Raw genomic sequence first — 18,836 nt, 5'->3', positions numbered from 1 at the left:
GAAGACATTGGTATGGAAAACAAAAACTATGCAAAAATAAAACAAGAAGGACTAAAAAAAAACACACGCAATGAAGAACAGAGTCAAGAAGATTTATATGATGAATGCCTTTCTGACACAGATAAAATCCATGAAGAAGATTATGGTGAGCAAAATAGACATATATCAGAATCCAGTATGGAGCAGGCTGGTTTTTACAGAAGTGAGACAAATGTTTTGGATAAAGACTATGAAATAGATGGGTTACCTGATGAAGATAGTACCGGTAATGAATTTATGATGGAGAATGTTGGTAAAACAGAGAACAATTCCACTCTTGTAAAACATTATGGCTGTAATAATGATCAAAATGTTATTGAAACTGTGGAAAAGTGTATGGGTTTGCCTCAAGAATCAGATGACACTGAAAATATCCATAGCCATGATGTTTCACTTTCAAACATGAGCCACCAAGATGTATTTCAGGAAGAAAGTCATCTGAACAGATGGGAGATTAATGCTTCCCAGACTGAATTTAATAGTACTGAAATAGACACAGACCAGATATGGCCTGCTAATTGGGAACCAACATGTACAACAGATTCATGGGGTGATTCCTATGGAACAGATTGCCAAACACATGAATTATGGAGGGCTGAGGAAAATTCTGCTGAGTTTAATTCATTTTGGTATTCTGAAACCATTGATCATGTAGGAAACAATGGTAACACATCCATTCCCAATGAACAAGAAGCACAAGCAAGCATGTCCTTGAATGAAGACTGCAGCAATCCTCCTGAAATAAATAAGGAACAGGATAGTACACAACCAGTGCCATGCATAAGCAATTCCAGAATTTCTAGCTTTGAATGTTCATCAAAAAACAGAGAAAATGAGGCCAACAGTTCAGATTTGTCAGAAGATGAACTAGCTAATCGGAGATATGGATTTCTCTACCAAGATATAGAGCATGAGAAAGAAGAGGTATCTCTGTTCCCCCATGTGTAGATATAGTATAGATATATATTGGACCTTGTGCTTTATGTTCTTTGCATTTTGTCATCCCTTGTTAGAAAAAAAAAAAAGCTATATTAGTGCTAAATTAGTAGTCCTTATAGAGCAAGCAGTGCACTATTTTAATGTTGTGGTATTTTGAGTAACTACTGTATATTTTTAAAGGGACACTTTAGGAAAAACTGATACTCTGAGTTTTACCTAGGACTCAGCCTGTACTGGTTTGGCATAACATACAAAGACTCAAAGACTCCAATTTCACAATACAAACTCAGTTCACTATCATTACATGCAAGCAAAACTCTCAACAGGCTGCAATTCACATCACAAACATTGGGTGGCGACACAAACACATGCAGCATAAACAATGCCCAATGAGTATTGCAAAATCATATTTTGTTCAAAACTTCCAAATTTCACCTCTCATCTTAAGTCTTAAGCTAAGAAAAAAGGTAAAGAATGGCACACCAATAGGCATTCACCAAAAAAGAAATCCAAATAGAGAATCCCAGTGTAAATCACCACCCTTTAAACACTGTACTATGTACAGCACATTAGTTTGACCCAAAGTGTTCTTATCAACCTTTCACATTGCCAATCTGTAGAACTATATTCTAATTGGGAATGACCTGTGCTGTTTATTATGAGGCCTTAAATATGTTGTCACATCAGAAGAGCCCCTGTCAAAATGTCCTATTAGAACATTTGAATGTCATAAAGGGGATCCTCTGCTTGGAACTCTACATATCACAGCTAGCAATGTCTCTCACTCTGGCAAACTATGGCTATCCATATACATTGACATGGCTACTATTTAAAAATTGCATCCAATCCCACACAAAAAATGTTGCCATGTTTTTGATATTAAAGGGCTTGTCTATGATGAGTAGAGAGGTTTTACATTTGTCAGCATGATCAACCCTATTAAACCAGGCATATTGCCTGTTAGATTTCTCATGCTGAGTTAAATACTCCTCAGAAGTCAAAATTGATAGTCAATAGAGAAATATGCACTATATTTTAGATGTTAATTAGGTGTTCAGAGCACTGTGGGGCAAGCCTAGCTCTTTGAGTACTGCTTCACCACCTCCTTTCCCCCAGTCACTGCTTCCTCTTGATTGACAGGGCCAGGCATTCTCATTGCCTTCCTGCCTGCCTGGGTAATTCTCTGCATGTGACGGTAAATGTTGAATCTGCGTATGCACAGTGCATCTCAATTGTAGTACATCCTAGTACATCCCTTATGCTGAGAATTGAACTGTGCATGCGCCAATTCAAGATTCACCAGTGCATGTGCAGATTACAGAGCCAGACAGGAAGATGGTGAGGATGCCTGGCTCTGTCTCTCAAGGGGAGGACTGTGTGGCTACAGTGGAATCTACGGAACATAATGCAGCATGATGAACTCACAGTAACTAATAGTATGCCTAGTTTACTAGCAGTCATGATGTTCTTTAAGATCAGTTTACTTGACAAGTGTCCCCTAATGGTGATCTTGAATATATTGATGCCACAATGTAATGTTACAGACACAAAAAAAACTATGAAAAAATGAACATTAGCAATAAAACATTTAAGGTTGATCACATTTCTCTTCATTTCGTCCAGATTTATCCGAAATTTGATTAGAGTATGAATCAGTTTTACCTGGAGAGAGAGAAAGAAAGAAGCTCAGCTAATATGCATACCATAAGAAGGCTTGGGTAGTCTATAAAACTCTACAGATGAATTAGGAAAGAAATTCTCATTCTACCAAATCTGAATTTTTTCAAAAATTTGGGTGAAATTTAGATTTGAACAAATTGATTCACTCACCTCTACATTCATTATCTGTCAAATTATTTTATAATTATGTAGCACTGATAACATATAGTAAAGTGTTCACTTAAAAATATTTAAAAAAATATTCAAAAAAATTTGTAAAAGAAATAGGAGGATTATAAAAATTCTTGGACTTACAGTAACTTTTCTTATATTACTGTTAAATAACTATGGTACATTGGCCACAATGTCTACCCAGAGATATCTTGTAGAAGAACGAAAAAGGTGTTGACTAAGGCCCCATTCCCACGACCATAATTTTGGTCCGCATCCGATCTGCATTTTTTGCGGATTTCAAATGGACCCATTCATTTCTATGGGTCCGCAAAAAAAACTGACTGTGCTGTCCGCAACTGCATTTCCATTCCGCAGCCCCACAAAAAATATAGAACAAGGATAGGCATTTTTACAATGGGTCCACAAAAAAAATGGATGCAACACGGACGTCACACAGATTACATCCTTATTTTTTGCGGATCCGTGTTTTGCAGACGGCAGTATACATACGGTTGTGTGAATGTGCCCTTATGAAATTGCAAGCTGTTTCTTATAATAAAGAGTTTTCCTCCAAGGTTTAATGCAGACTTAAAGCTTAAGTTTCATTCTGTACCCTGCTAGAGTCCTTCAGAGATAGATTCCCTCTAATACCACACACAGTAGTGACATTATCATCATCAGCCTCATGTTTCATTAAGAGCAACTTCAAATGTTAATGATCTGCTTTTTCATTTCCTTTAGGCATCCAGTGGTGCTTTTAATGGAATTACACAAGTAAGTGTCATGATAATATGAGAAAGTAGAAGCAATGTCCACATCATAATGTAAGCATCATAATTAGTGTTGAGCGAATCAAAGTATCTGAAGTAGACTTCAATCTGAATTTCAGGAAAAATTTGATTAATCGCGATGCCGAATTTCCTTGCTATTCCTAAATTTTCCCAAAATGGTGGCTGAAAATAAATTAAAAAATTACTCACCTCATCTACTTGCTCGCGGAGAGGCAGTCCGCTCCCATCTTGATTGAAAAAAATCCACCAAAGGGCCTGTGGCGGGCATGATGACCTCACCACATGATCACGTTGGGCGTGCAGTGATGTCATCAGTGATGACATAGGTGGATAAAGAAAGTTTTTTCTTAACCCTTTATTGACCCCTGAAAGACTTAATGTGAGCCAGAAATGTCCACAATCATTTTTGAATGCAGCATCTGAGGGGTTAAACGATGAGGGGGCGGCATGATTGCCATTTCCTGTCTATGTGCTATACAATGGAAAGCGATTTGTGAAGAAGTGATTCATAATGAATCAAATTTCTTTTTTGAAGTCCAGCGAAGCAGCCGAATAAAATTTTTCAAAACTTTGTTCATCTCTAATCATAAGATGGAATACTGTTTGTCAGTGAGAAAATAGAAAACACTGGCTCAAAGGCAAATTGTGCATATAAACATTAAAAACCTTCATCACTTAGCAACAGCGTAAAATGATCTATATATTCCAGTAGGGTAATAATATATATTCTGTCGGTAATAAACAGGATATAGGTGGCATGGTGGATAAATTGTTGATATATTTATTGGTCTCAGAAAACAGAATTTGCATACATCCTTCATTTTTGAAATGGGAGTTTAATGCAAGTTCTCCAAAGAGATGTTTTGTGTAATTCTTCTCCTCTATATTAAAGAGGTTGTCCAGCCATATATATATATTGATGACCTATCCCAGGATAGGTCATCAATTTTAGATCGGTGGGGATCTGACACCTGGCACCCCCGCTGATCAGCTGTTTAAAGAGGTCTTTAAGAGGTCACTTGAATGGAGCACGTACTCTTCATTACATTGCACTTCCAAGACAAAGTACAGTGTAATGAAGCGTACCGTATTTTCACCTTATAAGACACATTGGCACATAAGACGCACCTAGGTTTTAGAGGACGGCAATAAGAAAAAAAAAATTTTTCATTACACCTCTGGTCAGACCAGCAGTCAGACCCCCAATGTTAATCAGACCTCAGCTGACAGCCCCAATCAGACCTCAGTTCAGACCCCAATGTGAATGACCCCAATCAGACCTCAGTTCAGACCCCAATGTGAATGATCCCAATCAGACCTCAGATAAGAGCCCCATGCCTCTCATCAGCCCCCATATACCTCATATCAACCCCCCATATGCCTCTCACCAGCCTCTCTTCAGCTCCCATTACCTCTCATTAGCCACCAGCAGCCTCATATCAGCCCCCAGCAGCCTCTCTTCAGTCCCCAGCAGCCTCTCTTCAGCCCCCAGCCATGTTATATTAGCCCCCATCAGCCTCTCTTCAGCCCCCAGCAGCCTTTTCAGACCCCAGCAGCCTCTCCTCAGCCCCCAGCCATGTTATATTAGCCCCCAGCAGCCTCTCTTCAGCTGCCAGCCATGTTATATTAGCCCTCATCAGCCTCAATAAATAAAATAAAAAAACACTTATCTCTCCTGCTCCTGGACGTCGCCACTCCTCCTACACCTACATCCCGATCCTCTTCCTTTTGCTGTCAGCTGTGCTGTGATCTGACGCTCATATCTTGAGGTCACAGAGCGACCTCACACTGTGCGCAGCCTTCACAGCAGCCTCTCTTCAGCCCCAGCCATGTTATATTAGCCCCATCAGCCTCTTTTCAGCCCCCAGCAGCCTTTTCAGACCCCAGCGCCCCAGCCATGTTATATTAGCCCCCAGCAGCTTTTATTCAGCCCCCATCAGCCTCTCTTCAGCCCCCAGCCATGTTATATTAGCCCCCATTCCTCTCTTCAGCCCCCAGAAGCCTCTTTAGCCCCTAGCAGCCTTTCTTCAGCCACCAGCCATTTTATATTAGCCCCATCAGCCTCAATAAATAAAATAAAAAAACACTTACTTCTCCTGCTCCTGGACGCCGCTGCTCCTCACCTCCATCGTGATCCTCTTCCTCTTACTGTCAGCTGTGCTGTGATCTGACACGCATAGCGTGAGGTCACAGAGCGCACTCACGCTGTGCACAGCCTTCACAACCGACAGCCGAGGACCAGGAAGCGGTGAGTACAGAGTCTTCACCACTTCACCATAATGGAAGCGCTCATTAGTATTCGCTCCAGGGGCACTTTCCCCCCAAAATGTGTCTTATGGGGCAAAAAATATGGTAAGTGGCGCTCGCATGGAGAGCTCATCAGCTAGAGTGCCAGATGTCGGATTCCCGCCAATCTGATATTGATGACCTTTCCTGACAATAGATCATCATTCTATATAGCTGGATAATCCCTATACCTAGAGATGTGCAAATGCCTTGCCAAGACACTATTAGTAATGTGAAAGTGACATCAGCAAATATGGAGATGGGTAAATGGATAAAAGTTGGTAATAACAAACAACCTGTTTAAAAACATACTGCACTTTGTATTGTTTTTATTTTAATAAAAAAAAGGTCCATAAATAATCCCTTTTTGGTCGCAAATGTCTTCTTCTTTGTCTTCTGACCACCATTTTGAGAGATTTATCCAAAATGTAACACAACATTTTTATATTCGCTAAAATCCAAATTACTGAGGAAATTAACTAATTAGATTTATCTAGCATCAATTCGTTAATCTCTAATATTAGGGTATTTCCAAACCAGAAAAACATTTTAAGACTGGATACATGCAGAATATATATATTTTGTTAGGAAATTATATTTTCAGTAGACGTTTTAAAGCAAACATTATTTTCTAATAAAATAAGTGTTTTGAAGTTATTATAATGATTAAAAGAGATAATTTATCCTTAACCTGTATCCGTTTGTTTCTGCATGCTCAGTGTTATAGTGATTTCTGGGAAAACAAACTATATTATCACATTTTAATGTTGATATGCCCTAAACCACATACCCTTACAAGTGAAATAAAGGAATTATTCAAGTGTGATTTAACTCATTGTGAATTTGGATCTTTCCAGCCTGATGCACCCACGTCCCTCTTCACAATGCAATCAGAGCAAAGTGCTGAGGAATGGACAGTACCGGTAAGTAGACAGGTTTTTCATCAAAATATAAAATGATTTACAGTTATCTCTGACATTGTGGCAAGTCATAAATCAGTTTTGGATTTACCAAATTATGCAGCTTCCTATAAAATATACTTTGTGTTTGTTAGAAGTTTACTTTGCTGGCAGCAATCAGTGGCATATCAATAATGTAACATGTCAGTTTAATGACCAAGCAAAGCCATGTGCGCTGACCCCAAACAGCAGAGCACCCATTACTCTTATCATATTTTTCTCAGTGCCTTCATGGAAAGCATGTACTGTATAAGCATGACATCCATTACAGGAAAGAGATTAGTGAAACGCTCGCACCGAAAATTATCTACAATGATACATTGTAGCAAATGGAGCAGGTTTTTAGTCTCTTGATGTAAATAAGAATATGTGTATACATTTACTGACAGTGAGAAGAAATCTTGAAAATGGTGAGAAACTAACACAAAGGATATTGGAATGTTGCATTTTTGTAGATTATACTGTGCATCATGAACCACAAGCTGCATGAAATATCAACAGGCTCCCAGAATACAAACAACTATGGCTTCATGTTGTCCATGGTTCAGACATCATGAAGCCCTTTAAGCTTTAGGCCTCGTGCACACAACCGTTGGCTGTTTTGTGGTCCGCAAATTGCAGATCCGCAAAACACAGATACCGGCCATGTACATACAGCATTTTGCAGAAAGGAATGGCCGGTCCCTAATAGAACAGTCCTATCCTTGTCCGTAGTATGTGAACAGACGTGCGGATGCAGACAGCACACAGAGTGCTGGTCGCATCTTTTGCCGCCCCATTGAAGTGAATATGTTCACATCCAACCCGAAAAAAAATTCTGATCTGATGTGGACCAAAAATACCTTCATGTGTGTGAGCCCTTATTCCTATAAAGGTAGACAAGCCCTTTAAATGTTGTCTTTTAAGGTCCAGTATACGGTATGCATGCTACGTAGAAGAACAACCTTTGGAAAAAGTACATTCCTTTCATGCTGTTGCATTCAGCTTCCCCGGTTTATCACTTAAACTGTTAATTATACAGTATGTTGGTTGTTAGGCTGTGTTCACTTGTCCCAGTTTTTTCATTCTATCTTGCCTCCATTTTTGCAAGACCGCAACAGAGAATTACTGTGAAATTGTGCATCAAAACCATAACATGATCATAGCCCTAGCTGTAAAATATTTTCACACATCTTTTGTAGCTGGTATAATGAAATCTAATTCAGTTTTACATGCTGTTACTATGGGCATCATGTTAGGGCATTTCATGTCAAAATAAATTTAAATTTTCATATACTGTATCCTGTTGATTGTTTCAGTACTGACTACAGTTGACTAAAATGGTTGTTGAAAGTCCACAAAGTTGTCAAAATGTATTTTATTTAGTGTTTTGCCCCATAGTGAAATGGTTTGTAATGCAAACACTTTAGTTCAGCTACTAAATATTTTATATTGTGACAACTAAGGTGGAATCAGATGTAGCTGCTTCTGTGGAGATCAAGACTGAGGAGGTTGCACCTCTGCCTGATGTTCCTGCTGAGGACACTAAAGCTGATGAGCAAAATGAATTAGCAGAGAAGATAATGGTGAGTCAGAAGAAACATCAGCCAAGCATCAGCTCATCTATTCCATTTCATTACATTCCAGTCATCCATCCATGGCATTATCATGATCATAACACAGACAAAGTTGCTTCGAAATGTATTCAGTACCATTTAGAAATCAGTTTCTTGCTTAGTTGGAAAATGTAAATATCACAGATATAGCCAACAGTAAAGGTCCACTACAGTCTTCTCTATGTTTTTCAATGTATATGGGGCAGCAAGGGTGTACACAGGTCTGATAGGGTTATGCCCCTCAACAAAATGTATAAAAAATATCATTTTTGGGGGAGGAGATAAAAAAAAATCAATTTTGTGCTCCACTCACTTTACCCAACTTACTTACACCACCAGACAACTAGCATAAATACACTGATAAATCTTTCCATACAGCTCTATATCTTCCAATTCCCTTCATATAGTACTTGATAAAACTGGCTGCCTGTAGCCATCACTAGGGGCCCTCAGTGCACAGACATTTATACAGTTACCATTCAACTTAATTGAAACTGTAAAAATCACTGAGCTACCCCTAGTGGTGACTGATAGGAAAAGGCCTTGGATTTATTTCAGGATCAAACAAAGCTCAAGCTTCCTCCTTGTTATCAAATATAGAGGTATTTTTATGGGAAAATTTGGAGACATTCAGCTTTCACAGTTGTTATAGACATATGTGGACTGTGGCTGTCGGTGTATATGATTGTTGTGGCTGACACTGCATTTTGCATCTTAAAATGTTACACAGTTAGTACATAAAAAAAAAAAACATATGTCCATCAAGTTCAATCAGTGACTGCCACTGTTACTGGTGGGTGCCACTGTAGTGGGCCTGTAGCTATCAATGTACAGTATATAGGTAAATTATGACTATAGCTAAATTGAGTACAAGTAGTTTATATATGGTGGGTCTTGGCTGTCAATATGTACATGGAGGCTCTGTACTGTTATAAATCAGGGCACTATATTTTGTGCTCTCTAGCTGCTACTCTTGGGTATTCTTCATGTATGCATAGCATAAAAGCAGTGCCTGATGGCTAACAGGTTTTCCTGTTTTGTTCAATCCCAATCACTTGAGTTCCCTTCGCATTGTACGTGTGGAAATGCTCTTACTTTCATTATTAAACATAGCCCTGAGTTCTACTGTTGTTTTTCTTCGATTTGATTTCACCAAAGGTTTTAGTGATTGCCAATCGCGATCATTCAGTATTTTTTTCCCCGCCACATTTCTTCCTCAAATACGATGGGTCCCCACTATCCTTCCAGTTTTTAATAATGCGTTGGACAGTTCTTAACCCAATTTTAGTAGTTTCTGCAATCTCATTAGATGTTCTCTCTGCTTGATGCATGCCAATGATTTGACCCTTCTCAAACAGACTAACATCTTTTCCACGACCACAAGATGTGTCTTTCGACATGGTTGTTTAAGAAATGAGAAGAAAATTATTGCACCAGTTGGGGTTAAATAACTTATTGCCAGCTGAAAGATAATCGCACATGCAGTAATTATCCAATAGGAGGCTCATAACTATTTGGTTAGTTAAATCCAGGTGGCGACTTTTTTTTTTGGACAGGCAGTGTAAAATATTACAAACAAATAATATGAAGTTCCCGTGCCTATTTGTCACTTCGTAATGACTTCATTCATGATATATGGAGAAGCCCATCTCTAGTTTGGTAATTATGTTAATTAGAAATGACTGTCTTTCTTAAATTATTCAGTTTTCTTGCAAAATTCATTTTTGCAAAAGTAACACCAGGAAGTGCAGCCATATTAGTTTTTTTTCCCCAATTATTGCGTACATCTTTAGTATTAATATACATAACAATAAAGTAAATTCTGCTTATACATTAAATTTAAATATATACAACCTTTAAATGAAGACCCAACCCTCCCCAATCCCTTCTGGTTTTTAGCCTCGCTGCCTCCGGTGCCTAATGGAATCGACATTCTCATAAAGCCAAGTAAGTAGTGTAAAACAAATGTAGAGTGTAGGTGTTGCCGGCCTGGGTCCTCCGGCTATATCCAGTTTGCCCATGACCTTTCCCAGCGTGATAAAAAATTTTTGGATAGACATAGATTTTTTTCATAGCTTCTGGTCTTGTCCATCAAGTTTTCCCATTCTGTTATAATAGGAGAGTCAGAGGAGCCCCATTTTCTTGTGATTATAACTCTGGCTAATAACATGCCTTTCAGCCAGGCCATAAACTCGTGTCTATTGGTATCCTCAACTCCAAGTGTTCCCAATACCGCAAGCTCGATTCCCATTTCCGGGTTGTTGCCCAGTTTACTAGCCAGTAGCTTATAAATTTCTACCCAGTACTGCAGAATTTTTGGGCAGCTCCAGATCATATGCTTAAAATCAGCCTGACCAATTTGACATTTAGGGCACTTAGATTCCGTTTTCCCATACATCCTTGCAATTTGTAGTGGAGTGTAATTCAACCTGTGAACTATTTTGAATTGTATAAGTCTAAAGTTGGCAGATGTAATTACCCAGTTTATATTTTTATATACCCTCACCCAGTTAATGCTGGTGACGTTTCCTGTCTCTAATTCCCACTTCTTTTCACTTTTGAAATGTTTCGTTTTAACTAATCCATCTTTGATTTGTTTATATACCAGCCATATTAGTTGTTTATATACCAGCCATCTTCTCAAGTAATTGTTACTTTGTTAGTATTTTAAGCTGCACAAATGAGAGATAGTCACCTGTATTTGAGAGAATATAACAAACTTTTGTAGTCAACAATTTCCTAACTTTACACTAGAGATGATCCAATTTCTCAAAAATTTGATTCGCCCGGTTTGCCGAGTTTTCCGAAAAAATGTGGTTCAATCCAAATCTATTCGTGGCTAATCGCGTTAAATAACAGCTATTTCCTGGCTGCAGAAAGCGTTTATAGTAGAACACTGTGCCTTGCAGTAACACGCATAGGGAGTCTGCTGTGGTAGTGAAACAATACTGTGAGTCAATATGACATGTAGATGACAGGCGTCGCGCTTAGAATCACTGCACACTTCACTTATTTGGGCAGTTACGGGGCCAAAACTGACCAAATAACTCAAGTGTGAACTCAACCTTACAGGTCAATGCTAGCGCCAGGTATAGAGAACTGTGCAGAGGCCCAAGATCCTACTATAGCGTGAAAGAACGCACTCCTTTGACACCAATTCACTGATTCCACATAGATTTCTACAGAGCCTGTTCTATTAAATGCTTATACAAAGTAGAGTGGAGTAGGTGTTAGCAGTAAGTTTGTGTTGACATCACTGATTATTTTACCCTTCCTCTGATCCGTCAGAGCAATAACCTCCTCCTGTCTGTGGAGCATCGGCCTTCACTCAGTCAGCATTTTGTCAGTAATCCATCAGTATTGCTAAAGCAAAAAAAAAAGCAGTGAATCCAAAACAGAGATGACACGTGAATGGAATATTCTGTGTTTTGTACCCACTCCTGCTTTTGGCTACCAAATCATAAGCCAATTCTAATGCAAAATAGGGACCATGGCATGCAGGCCTTACAGCTGTTACATAGACAGGATCTGTTGTGCGTTTAATTTTTACTTCCTTCTGACAGATCAGAAGAAGGGTCAAATAAATTGTCAGCCAGGGCGAAAGGCAAAATAGTTGCCCAGTCATAAAGTGGGGAGGGTGGGAACAGCATGAGAAGTCCACAGAGTAGCCCTATGACATAGTGGTGACATAGAGTGGCACAATGACAGAGTGTAGAGTTGGTAGCAGAAGCAGCATCAGCAGGCGGCCACAGAGTGGCACAATGACAGTGTGGAGGTGGCAGCAGAATCAGGAGGCCACAGAGTGGCACAATTACAGAGTGTGGAGGTCACGGCAGCAGCAGCATTAGGAGGCGACAGAGTGGCACAATGATAAAGTGTGGAGGTGGCAGCAGCAGCATCAGGAGGCGGCCACAGAGTGGCACAATGACAGTGTGGAGGTGGCAGCAACAGCATCAGGAGGCCACAGACTGGCACAATGACAGTGTGGATGTGGAATCAGCATCAGGAGGCCACAGAGTGGCACAATGATAGAGTGTGAAGGAGGCAGCAGAATCAGGAGGAGGCCACAGGGTGCCACAATGACAGTGTAGAGATGGCAGAAGCAGCATCAGGAGACCTGAGTGGTGAGGTGGCAGCAGCATCAGGAAACCACAGAATCACCCTTTGACAGAGTGCGGAGGTGGCGAAAGCAGCAGCATCAGGAGGAGTCCATAGGGTGGCACAATGACAGTGTGGATGTGGCAGCAGCATCAGGAGGCCGCAGAGTGGCACAATGATAGAGTGTGAAGGCGGCGGAAGCAGCATAAGGAGGAGGCCAAAGGGGGGCACAATAACAGTGTGTAGGTGGCGGTGGCAGCAGCAGCATCAGGAAACCTGAGTTGTGAGGTGGCAGCAGCATCAGGAGACCACAGAGTCACCCGTTGACAGAGTGGGGAGGTGGGTGGCAATACCAGTACCAGCTGAAGATTGTGGGTGAAAGATGAAGCACTTGCCATCAGATGTGTGGCATCAGGCAGGTGGCAGCATCAGAATAGTAGCTGAGGAAGGTAGCCAGAAGATACCGATCTCTTTTGTCAAAGTGTTGGTGTGGCACCATGGATGATCTAGTCTGATGCATCAGGCATTTGAGGGTGGAAATCCTGGCTGATCCACACCTGACTCATCTTGACATAGGTCAGTCTTTCCACATTTTAGGTGGACAAGAGAGTTCTTCTTGGGGTAACTATGGCCCCCGCCGCACTAAACACCCGCTCTGATACCACACTACTGGCTGGGCAGGACAGCTTTTCCAGGGCAAACTCTGCCAGTTGCGGCCACAAATCCAGTTTGGCTATTAAGTAGTCAAGCAGATCTTTAATAACGGCTGGCAGGGTCCACTCCAAGTATGCCACCACCTGCTGGTTCAGGTTCTGCTCTACGTCTAGCTGCTGTTGAGTAGCTTCTTCAGTATGCCGGTGAAGAAAGCTGCTCATCAGCGACTCAGGCCACTGCTGATGGAGCTGGTACTGCTCCTGCCACCCCTCCCCAGCATCCATGGCAGTGGAACATGAGCGCAGAGGGCCCCCCCCCTATCAGACCTGCGAGAGAATGGACAATGGCGCAGATAGGCAGCGACCAACTCACTACATAGGATGTCTCTATAGTAGTTCAGTTTGTCCTCCCTCTCAAAGGGTGTAAAAAATGCCCCCATTTTGGACTGCTAGCGAGAGTCCAACAAGGTGGAGAGCCACAACTAATCCCTCTGCCGAATGGTGACAATTCGGCTGTCACTACTCAAGTAAGTGAGTATGCATTGGGCCATTTGTGCAAGTGACTCGGACTCCCTTACTCCATCTCCACTGAATACTGCCACGGTGTGTCTGGGTCCTCTGCCTCACCTTCCTCATCGCCCTGTAGCTCCTCTGGCTGCTCCTGCTCCTCCTCTTCTGTCACCTGTGTATAAATACCACCCATTTCGCTACACATTGCTTGCGCTCCAATGTTCTCCTCCTTCTTCTCCAGTTCAGCCCCCACAGGGCTCATGTGGCCGTGAGATCTATGCGCCATGTCTCCAGTCCCCTGACCAGACAGATTTATCAGCATCTGTTGCAGGACATGAAGCAGTGATATAATGTTGCTCATCCCGTAATCAAAACACGGTCATGGCAGCATCTCCGGTTCCATCTTTATTTCTTGTACTAAAAAGAATGTGTACACAACAGCAGCCATCCCGTAGTCCTTGTGACTGACAAATAACATTGCCTCCTCAAAGGGCCTAAGCAAACGGCAGGTGTCACGCATGAGCTGCCACTGGCTGACATCGAAGTTAGACAGGGGAGTACTCCGGTCCGCTTGGATACCCAGCTAGCTACCTCACTTTCCTGAGCCTCCTCGCTACCACCCTCCCTCACATCTACCCCATAGAGTGCTTGCTAAGTGAGCAGCAAACTCTTTTCGAAATTGTCAATGCTTCTCAGTGTTGAAACTCGCCTGGTTAGATACTCGATGTGCGATTCCAAATGCGCAATTTGCTCACATTTTGAACAAAGATATGTATCCTCAAACGGCTGTTCCAGGACTGCATTCATTAGACAAGATGTGCACCAGACTGCGCTGTCAATAATGGAACACATACTAAGTGGGTATTACGCAAGAAAAGAGAAAAATATTATATAGTGCAGTGATAAGAATCTAACTTACTGTAGTCCCCTCCTAAAGTCCCTGAATCTGAAGTCACGTAATCTAAAGTCACACACTTAGATAGATAGATAGATAGATAGATAGATAGATATGAGATGATAGATGATAGATAGATAGATAGATAGATAGATAGATAGATAGATAGATAGAAATAGATAGATAGATAGATAGATAGATAGATAGATAGATAGATAGATAGATAGATAGATAGAAAGAAAGATAAATATATATTATAAAGATAGATAGATAGATAGATAGATAGATAGATAGATATGAGATAGATAGATAGATAGATAGATAGATAGATAGACATGAATAGATAGATACTGGAAGATATGACATAGATGATAGATCAGATAGATAGAGACATAGCTGAGAGATAGATTAGATAGATATACATTTATATAAATAGTAATCACAGAACCTATTTTAATATTTTTGTTCATAGCATACATAATCATATCACTTTAAAATTGTTCCTTTCATTATTTTACACTGATTAATTCATCATCCATCCCATGGTCATTCTTGCATTATACTCTACTGAAGGTCATACTTGACATGGTTATTACACTGTTTCCTTCCTGTGAAGGAAACACCCGAACCTGAAGAAATCAAGACAGCAGATGAAGTTGATCCAGAGGGCAGCAAGGTAGGTGTCTGCCCTAAAAACAGAGGCTCCCGTTGGACTCATATATATTTCTTCTTTTGACTCCATAGTTTTTTCCCTGCCATTTGAACATATGTAAGTCATGACAGTATGTGCTATAGGCATCTTGTAATAAGGTATCACTGAGGTCTGTCCTTTACATACATTTCACCAAATACTTATTAATATAGTGTGTCAATTGAGTCATTCATTATTTATTCATCCTTTAATTCATGGTGGTTTTTACCTTTCCATAATTGCTATTATACTCTACTGATGATCATACCTGACATTGTTGTTACACCGTTTCCTTCCTGTGAAGGAAACTATTGAATCTGAAGATAACAAGACAGCAGATGAAGCTGACACAGAGGGCAGCAAGGTAGGTGTCTGCCCTGTAAAAAGAGAATCCTGCTGGATTCACATTCCTTACATTTGTTTCAAATGTAAGAGTTTCCCCTGCCTTTTTTGTTTTTACATGTGAAGGTCATCGCTGCATGTGTACAGTCCTTTATCAATTATTAACAGTTGTAAAAGCATCTTGCAATAAGCTTTAGGTAGATTTAAGGCACTAATGATACAAGCTAAATACAGACACAATAACATAACAAGATAATGCAAAATGTTCCCTATGATTCAACATGAATTCAAATTATAATTGGTGAGATCTTCTTCCTGAAGAATAGTTATTGACTTTTGTCATTCAAAAGCATGATTGTAATTTGATTTGAAAGGAAACATACAGTATCTACAAAGCTGAGAACTGCTTACAGCCTATTTAGGCATCATGCACACAGCAGTATCATGTTCACAGAGAAGAGGCAATACCAGAGACCTTCTCCTGCTGTATGATGCCCCCATTTAGCACCATACGAAGGTGATACTTTCTCCTAGAAGCATGTTCTAATTTTTTTTGTTTAATTTCTACAGCTCCAGTACAATCTCATAAAATGTTCAGTAATACAGATTTTGTATGGAACTGCTACGTGCATAAAGTCTTACAGGGTTATGCTTTTTTTGCCATAGAAACAGCATTATACAGTACATTATTTGTATTGCAATGTATCTGCATTCAAGTGAATAGGGCTGTACTAGAATACCAGACACAGCCCATGGACAGCCATGACACTGTTTCTAATCCTTTTAATCATAGTCTCTTCTGCATACCGTACCTGTTGGCAAAGTGGAAATTATTTGTTGACCGTGAGATCAATGCATTTAGGGTTTTGAATGCAGTTTTTCAATGTAGGAGAAGATCCTAAAAGAAATAACTGTAAAAATATAATCTTGTAGCTTCTGCTCCAAAGGTTTATATTTGTGGTTACTGCGTTTTTCTCACTAAATTGCTTATTGCAAGTTGGTTTAATGGTTTTCTTGTATTTTTTCTTGTTTTTCATGTGACGATTTCTGTGGTGATCGTTTCATGACAGTTAATGTATGTTTCTAATTCAACTGTTTATTGCAAAATATTCCAGTAATTTTTTATTTTTTTGTCACCCATTGCTTGGCATTGTGTAATGGATGAGGGGTTTCTCAACTTCTCTAGTAGAACATTTCCAATGTGGTCTTTCAGGGTGGTTTCACACTACATCTTTTTTGAAAACGCCATGTTTTTTTGAAGGCATGTTTTTGTAATATCTGCAGCCAGATGTTACATTCCACAGGAAATTATCAAATGCCCTACATGCACTGTTTTTTGTAGTGGCATTCATAGATGTCCAGTGTTTTTCTTTCTTTTTTGCTTTCTTGGCATTTTATTTTTAAGTTGCAGAATGCACTGGGTGTGGCGTTTTTTCAGATATTTTCCTATAGACTTGTCTATAAGAAAAAAGTCAGAAAAAGATGTTATGTGATGCAACCACAAAATAATTTGGGAGGCCCCTAAAAAAAAAACAAAAAAAAAAAAAAACAGCCAAGGACCAGATGTAGTGTGTCAGCAGCCTAAACTAGGCCATCTTTTTATTGGAGTTAGGCCTCATGCACACGACCGTTGTGTGCATCCGTGGCCGTTGTGCCGTTTTCCGTTTTTTTTCGCGGACCCATTGACTTTCAATGGGTCCGTGGAAAAATCGGAAAATGCACCGTTTTGCCACCGAAACCGTGATCCGTGTATCCTGTCCGTCCAAAAAATATGACCTGTCCTATTTTTTTGACGGACAACGGTTCACGGACCCATTCAAGTCAATGGGTCCGAGAAAGAACACGGATGCACACAAGATTGGCATCCGTGTCCGTGATCCGTGGCCGTAGGTTAATTTAATACAGACAGATCCGAAGATCCGTATGCATAAAAGCTTTTTCAGAGCTGACAGTATATTCTAACACAGAGGCGTTCCCATGGTGATGGGGACGCTTCAGGTTAGAATATACTAAAATAACTGTGTACATGACTGCCCCCTGCTGCCAGGCAGCAGGGGGCAGCCCCCCCCTGTAGTTAACACATTGGTGGCCAGTGCGGCTCCCCCCCCCCTCCCTCCCCTGTAGTTAACTCATTGCTGGCCAGTGGGCCCCCCTCCCTCCCCTGTAGTTAACTCGTTGGTGGCCAGTGCGGCCGGCCCCCCTCCCTCCCCTGTAGTTAACTCGTTGGTGGCCAGTGGGCCCCCCTCCCTCCCCTGTAGTTAACTCGTTCGTGGCCAGTGGACCCCCCTCCCTCCCCTGTAGTTAACTCGTTGGTGGCCAGTGGGCCCCCCTCCCTCCCCTGTAGTTAACTTGTTGGTGGCCAGTGGGCCCCCCCTCCCTCCCCTGTAGTTAACTCGTTGGTGGCCAGTGGGCCTTCTCCCCTCCCTCCCCCTCCTAATTAAAATCTCCCCCCCCCCTATCATTGGTGGCAGCGGAGAGTACCGATCGGATTCCCAGTTTAATCGCTGGGGCTCCGATCGGTAACCATGGCAACCAGGACGCTACTGCTGTCCCGGTTGCCATGGTTACTTAGCAATTTGTAGAACCATTATACTTACCTGCGAGCTGCGATGTCTGCGTCCGGCCGGGAGCTCCTCCTACTGGTTAGTGACAGGTCATTAAGCAATGCGCCGCACAGACCTGTCACTTACCAGTAGGAGGAGCTCCCGGCCGGACTCAGACATCGCAGCTCGCAGGTAAGTATAATGGTTCTACAAATTGCTAAGTAACCATGGCAACCGGGACAGCAGTAGCGTCCTGGTTGCCATGGTTACCGATCGGAGCCCCAGCGATTAAACTGGGACTCCGATCCATACTCTCCACTGCCACCAATGATAGGGGGGAGATTTTAATTAGGAGGGGGAGGGAGGGGAGAAGGCCCACTGGCCACCAACGAGTTAACTACAGGGGAGGGAGGGGGGCCCACTGGCCACCAACGAGTTAACTAGAGGGAAGGGAGGGGGGCCGGCCGCACTGGCCACCAACGAGTTAACTACAGGGGAGGGAGGGGGGGCCCACTGGCCACCAACGAGTTAACTACAGGGGAGGGAGGGGGGCCCACTGGCCACCAACGAGTTAACTACAGGGGAGGAAGGGGGGCCCACTGGCCACCAATAAGTTAACTACAGGGGAGGGCGGGGCCGGCCGCACTGGCCACCAATGTGTC

At 41.5% G+C, this 18,836-nt stretch overlaps 1 protein-coding gene across 1 annotated transcript in view; it reads left to right on the top strand.

Moving 5' to 3' along the window:
* AMPH (amphiphysin) overlaps positions 1–18,836 on the top strand; it is a 316,380-nt gene that overhangs the window by 267,289 nt on the left and 30,255 nt on the right. Inside the window, exons 15-19 of the mRNA XM_040433933.1 lie at positions 3,553–3,585; positions 6,746–6,805; positions 8,293–8,412; positions 15,215–15,274; positions 15,594–15,653. Of these exons, the coding sequence (XP_040289867.1) occupies positions 3,553–3,585; positions 6,746–6,805; positions 8,293–8,412; positions 15,215–15,274; positions 15,594–15,653 (333 nt within the window). The remainder of the gene's footprint in view (positions 1–3,552; positions 3,586–6,745; positions 6,806–8,292; positions 8,413–15,214; positions 15,275–15,593; positions 15,654–18,836) is intronic.

The sequence above is a fragment of the Bufo bufo genome, chromosome 5 (genome assembly GCF_905171765.1).
Source record: "Bufo bufo chromosome 5, aBufBuf1.1, whole genome shotgun sequence".
NCBI classification, from domain to species: domain Eukaryota; kingdom Metazoa; phylum Chordata; class Amphibia; order Anura; family Bufonidae; genus Bufo; species Bufo bufo.
The sequence above is the reverse complement of the archived record's forward strand: the minus strand, read 5'-3'. Positions and strand labels throughout refer to the sequence as shown.